Raw genomic sequence first — 5,805 nt, forward strand, 5'->3', positions numbered from 1 at the left:
TTGGCGCCGGTCCGTTAATAAACGGGTCGTGAGTTAGGGTCCTGGGTGTGGAGTCGCCTCCCTGGGCGTCGGTGATTAGCCACAACAGTGGCGGAACTAGACCGACGGAAAATAAGCGAGAATAAAAAAAAAAAATATTTGGCAACGCTATAGCATTTCAAATTTCATCAAAATTTCGCCTATCCTACTTATTTTGACTATCCCCTGTATGATCAACACACGTTTTCTGAACACAAACATTTTACAACGATTGCTGACTTACAAAATACTTCTGGCAACTTTCGCGACCAACGTTTACGTTTTTCATCATCGAAAGGTAAAATTACATATGGCATAAAAATGCCCCGCAGTACATACCGCGGCTAGGTGCAAGGACAGGACTATCCTCCGCAGTAAGAGTAGTCAAAAAAGATGTCAATCCGGGAAGCGTCTCTGAACATGTTGTCGAAGCATTATCTAACATTTTTAGTTCAAAAAGGTTTCAAAACTATTCAAAATTGAAATTGATCAAAGTTACCCCAAATAATGAAAATTGAAACAACGACAAAAAAAATGTTTCTAATGTTCAAGATTTTCGAAGAGCTTTAAAGACTAACTTCTCAAGTTCTAAAAAAGCCAGTTGTGGTTCTAAAAATATGGAACCTGTAATTTCAGTTGTAAAATTTATAAATAAATATTCACGAAAACGTGTAAAAAAAGATCAATGTGACCCGTTTTACGTTAATCATATTTATGAGATGAACTTTCAATCGCCATCAGTAGCAGCATTGCAGTTTTGATAGCACGCGGAGAGAAGTCGTGCCCCCTGCATTGATAGACGATGAGAAACTAGCGACGCTCTGCTCCACGTATACTCTACGGTACTGTTGCTTTTACCAGCATGTTTTCTTTCAAGACATCAGTTTCTTTTATGCTCTAACATTAGGTTTAGAAATTGTTCAAGAAAAAGGATTGTTTCAAACTTTCCGGAAAACCTTTACCTTCGAGACATCGAATTAGTCTAGGTTCATGGAAGCAAACATAAATTGACCTATTGGGACGGGGAGACTGTCAATTTTTTTGGATATTGATACAGAAAATAACACAGAGAATGGTTGGTGTCCATTCATGTCGTCTGTGCTAGAAATGCTCGCATGTGATTGGTTCATTGTTCGCGTAAATTTGTCCTTAACACTTTTTATCGATTTTTACCGCTTTGCAATGAAAAAATAATAACTAGCGTATTACAAAATAGTTCAACATTTTTCTATCCAACAACATATTGGTTATTGTTATCCATCATGCTGTTATTATCGTTTGAAATCTGACGCAACATTTGCCAGTTTCATTTCCAATTTTACAGAATGCATACCAGAATAGAGAACAAAGACGTAGTCCCACGTTGAAAAGTTAAAAAGGAAAGTAGTGACAAGTATGCGATTATTTACGCTTTGTGACAGAACAAGTTGGTATTTTTCACGACTTTTTTCGAAGGTACTTAAGCATATTTTTGTAGATGTACAAAGTAATAGTATGTACTTTTCAAGCATTTCCTCATAAAAAACGAAACCCACACATAGAGAGCACGCTCAAACATTTTATATGCTTTCGGTGACTTCATACAACGAAAACAAAAACAGAATACTTAAAATGGGTTGTCACTTTATTACTATTTATAGACAAGCTTCTTCCCCATTATATACTAACGTTTTGTAGTATAAATGATTAAATTGCTCATACTGTCCGAAATTGTTTCGTCTAACATTAAACGCTATCGAAAATAGAAACACAAGATGTAATTAAGAGCCTTCTTTTCATTTCCCGCTTACGTTTCACGGGTGGTGGAGTAAGATAAGCTGCGATTTCGATGTTCGATCTCCACTAGGTTATACTCGAAATCTATAAACATTAAAGCAACACGTTTTGGTTTTCTCAACCAATCGGATGATGGTAGGTTTATTCGTACGGTTCGTTTACTTTATTTTGAAGATCATTTGGTGCAATCATAGGAATATCATATTTTAGAATAGCTTCTAACTTAAAGATTTATCTAGTATTTCATCTACCGGCTGGAATTAACTTTAATTTAGAATGAAATATTATTACGATTGTTACGAAATGGATTTCAAACCACGGTAATAAGTTCCACACTGTTTGTTTACAAGGGTTGACATTAGACGAAGACGGTAAACACCCTGCAACCTCGGTTTGGTTGGGACTAGGTCACAAGATTGGGTTGAGAAGGTGGGAGTCATATGTTTTATATCTCAGTTTGTTGTCCGTTACCTAAAATACACACGATCGGTTATCTCACGCCTCTGTTGGAAAAAAATCTTTGAGGAGCGTAGTTCTTCGTTTCTCGGCCACATCCATCTGGTTTTCTAGATCACCACGATCGGTGGTTTCCGCACGTTCAACCTTCCACGACAGGTTTTCTATTTCCGCTTCTAGTTGAGCCTGAATAAGATGAAAGGTTATAGGAGAGATGCATATGCTTGCATATTTGCGTTTACTCGTATACCTGTTGATATTCGAATAAATCCTTTCTGGACCCAGCTTCCATGAAGTAAGCATATGGATAGGTATACTGAAGAGTGTATCGACATTTTGCTAATAGAGCCGCAGCATCGAACAAATATTGCCAATCAATCCAGGTACCAAGACCCTTCATTACTTTCTCGTTAATACGCGTCTTCATGCGATCTAAGGTTTGCTGTTCCAGTTGCAGTGACTTCGAGTGATTTTCCCAACGTTCATAATAGTGGAGGTACTTCTTAAGGGCTTCGCGTGCCTGAAGAAAGCAAGGTTTAAAACAGTACCAAAAACAAACAAACATTCAAATCTAAAACATTACCTGTGCGTGAACGGATTCGTGGGCAATGTTCGGGTTTTCTTTATACCGTGAGCACTCATAATATTCCGAGCCGTGCGCCTTCCAGTCGCCTAGGCACATCCAACAAAAGTCGTGTTTACAGTTGAAGCACTGCATGTGATTGCAGCCACCATTTTTTTCTATACAGATGTGACACTTTGGGCAGTCCTTCGTGTGGGCGCTGATATAGTTGGCTGTTTCGCTATCGTCGGCACATTTGGTTAGCCATTTGCGGATGATTTGGCAATCCGTAGGGGCGTGATAGTCGGTACCGCAGCGGAAGCAAAAACTCGTCTTACACACTCGACAGGTGGCCTTCTTAGGACTGATGTCCGAGCTGCGGATAATTATCTGAAAAAAAAACATGTTTAGATGTTTACATTTTTGTTACAGAAGCGTTTCCTTTACCTGACAATTTGGTCCCGGACAAAACCGTAACTCTGGATGAGATTTTACGTAATCAGCAAAGGCAAACTGCTGGTATTTATCCCGCAACATAGGCCGATTGAGCAGATTTAGCACCAAGTCCTCGGGCACCCGAACGTCACATCGTTGCTCCATACAACCAATCTGAGTAGAAATACCCTGACTAATTTGAATTTCGAAGTGCATCGCCCAACAGTCTCTGCAAAACGAGTGCTGACAGGAGAGATTATGGAATTTATCCAGTGTCTGAACGGTAACACAAACTGGGCAGAGATGTGTGCGGTACGCTGTTGGCGACAGTGCAGTCAGTGTGTGTGATTTCGTACTAGTGCCAGGAACTGCTGCTGGCAAGATTCCGGCAATTGGAATTATCCCGCTTAAACTGGGAGCTAGGAGCGGAGCAGATGAAGTTGATGCCACGAGTGCCGGTGCTGCCTTAATACGGGCACTAACCAGCAGATTGGATGCGTTGTTTCTATACTTTTCCACCACCTCGGCAGTATTCCATCTGGTTTCGTGTAGTAGCACCTTGGCCAACGAAGGCGTTATCTGGAGTGAATTGCTCAACTTCTCAACCCGTTCGTTGAGTAGTTTTTCTACCTCTTCCACATCCAGGCAATCGTAAACGAAATATTCCGGATCGGAGCGTTTCGGGTCGATCTGCTCGATATCACAATCTTCTAGGCCTGTTTGGAATAAAGAGACAAACGGAACATAATATTGGAATGTGTTGACAAAAACTTTTGTTTTTGGTTGTCCTCAAATGGAAAATATGGTTTTATTTCATGTTTCAGAGCAGAAATACACCGAATGCTGTTCGAGATATATCAATACGGCAATCTAATTATAGTCTTATCGCTTTTTTACGGTTTCATATCGATTGGCTGACATTTGCCCGATCCAAGTATAATAGCAGAAGTGGAACGCGTACTTTCCAAAAATAGAAATCCAATTCTAATGGGATTAAAATTGTGCAGTTTAAATTGTACTCAATGTCACTGTCGATTACAGGATACACTGGAAGACACCCGTTTATGTCACCAGGAAAATCAATTTTATTTTATGCAACCATCGGTTAGTTGAAAGCTTGTTTTGTTATTGAAGTACTGTATTGTATAATTGTGGTTTTCGTATTTTTTTCTTATATGAACGTACAAAGCAATTTCGTCCGCCTGAAATGTTTTTTAGAACCAACCTAATTCATGTTTTGATACAAACAGTTCAATGATGTTCTTCTGGAAAATCTAAAATTTGTGAAACGATAAGAACAGGCAATCAGTTAACCTAATAAAATATTTCATTAACTTCATAGAGTCGTGTTATGATAACAATTATAATTTTGCGTAATCCATTTATCATGTGGCCAGTGCATTTAATGTCACTCTAGTTTTTAATTGAAAATTAGAGAACACTATCCATATTATGTACAATAAAAAATGTGTACTACAAGGACGAAAAATAAAAAAACAATTGATTTGAAATCAATCACGTTAAAAGCCACATCTTTCACTTCAACATAATGAAAATAAACATTAGTTACCACTGCAAGGGGTAATATATTCTCAACACATCTATGTTACTCCATTTACGTTCACTTTTATATATGAGAATAGCTTTTACCTGAATTATAGTAATCTTCAAACTCGTAATCGTTGTCCGATGAGTATTCCATGTCCGATTCTTGATCTGCCATTTTGCACAGTTAATCTCTTGGTTTCACAGCTTGGTCCAGCTGTTTTTTTTACTACGGGCACGCTGACGGATAACAATTTTTTACTATACCCACACGAACTAGGCACTTCCAGAAGCAGTCTGGCTCTCAATGTTTCCCACCACCGTAACTACGCCTTTCTATCGCAGCACCAAATAAAACTTACGGTGTTGTACCTCGTTGTAAAACGCGTTGACCTTTATGGTTCTTTCTTATGCAGTGCACTACAGAACGGCTATGTTTGGCTGCAAATAATATTTTTACTTCACCTTGAATTTTGCAACTTCTTTCTTCCACCTTTTGCTGCTGAGCTTTTTGCATCAGCTGAAAACTATTGAAATTTTATATCACTTAAATTTCGTTCCCGATGCAATAAACAATGTTCGAAATCCCTTTCTTGGTACGTTTCGAATCCTGATAACCCCTTCGGAAAATAAAACTACGTATTTCTGTGCACTTTTAGAAACACTATTCCGACGTAAAATGAGTTTCGATAAGCAATGCGAACTGAAATACTGGGAAATAGATACACAACTCCATCAGAAAATAATTTGTTCCCCAGCAAACGTCGACCGTACGTCATACGACAGTCGATCATGTGCTGCAACTGTCAGTAAAAGTCGACATCGGCAGAGATGCCAGATATTTTCACGGGAATGGCATATCGCCGTCCCAAGTATGATGACAGTTCTACAAGGTATGCTATTCACGTCGATGCATTAGTATTAGTGATCGTTATGAACTTTTTCCAATCTTGTGTGAAATTTGAAATGATTTTGCATTTCAAACTAAACTTATAAAACATACTTTCCTGAAA

At 38.6% G+C, this 5,805-nt stretch overlaps 1 protein-coding gene across 1 annotated transcript; it reads right to left on the reverse strand.

Moving 5' to 3' along the window:
- Positions 1-1,621: 1,621 nt before the first annotated feature.
- Positions 1,622-5,577, reverse strand: LOC129724515 (potential E3 ubiquitin-protein ligase ariadne-2). Its single transcript, XM_055679475.1, has 5 exons — positions 4,898-5,577; positions 3,260-3,963; positions 2,834-3,202; positions 2,501-2,770; positions 1,622-2,436 (listed from the first exon to the last, which is right to left on the reverse strand). Exons 1-5 carry the CDS (start codon positions 4,968-4,970, stop codon positions 2,290-2,292), a joined length of 1,563 nt encoding a protein of 520 aa, XP_055535450.1. The 5' UTR covers positions 4,971-5,577; the 3' UTR covers positions 1,622-2,289.
- Positions 5,578-5,805: the final 228 nt, after the last annotated feature.

The sequence above is a fragment of the Wyeomyia smithii genome, chromosome 2 (assembly GCF_029784165.1).
Source record: "Wyeomyia smithii strain HCP4-BCI-WySm-NY-G18 chromosome 2, ASM2978416v1, whole genome shotgun sequence".
NCBI classification, from domain to species: Eukaryota; Metazoa; Arthropoda; class Insecta; order Diptera; family Culicidae; genus Wyeomyia; species Wyeomyia smithii.

Excerpts from the sequence above, each read along its gene's own strand:
- LOC129724515 (XM_055679475.1), bottom strand. The coding sequence starts at position 4,970 with ATGGCAGATCAAGAATCGGACATGGAATACTCATCGGACAACGATTAC. Across the intron at positions 3,203-3,259 it reads GTCCGGGACCAAATTGTCAG|ATAATTATCCGCAGCTCGGA; the intron begins GTAAAGGAAACG and ends TTTTTTTTTCAG. Across the intron at positions 2,437-2,500 it reads ATTTATTCGAATATCAACAG|GCTCAACTAGAAGCGGAAAT; the intron begins GTATACGAGTAA and ends CATCTTATTCAG.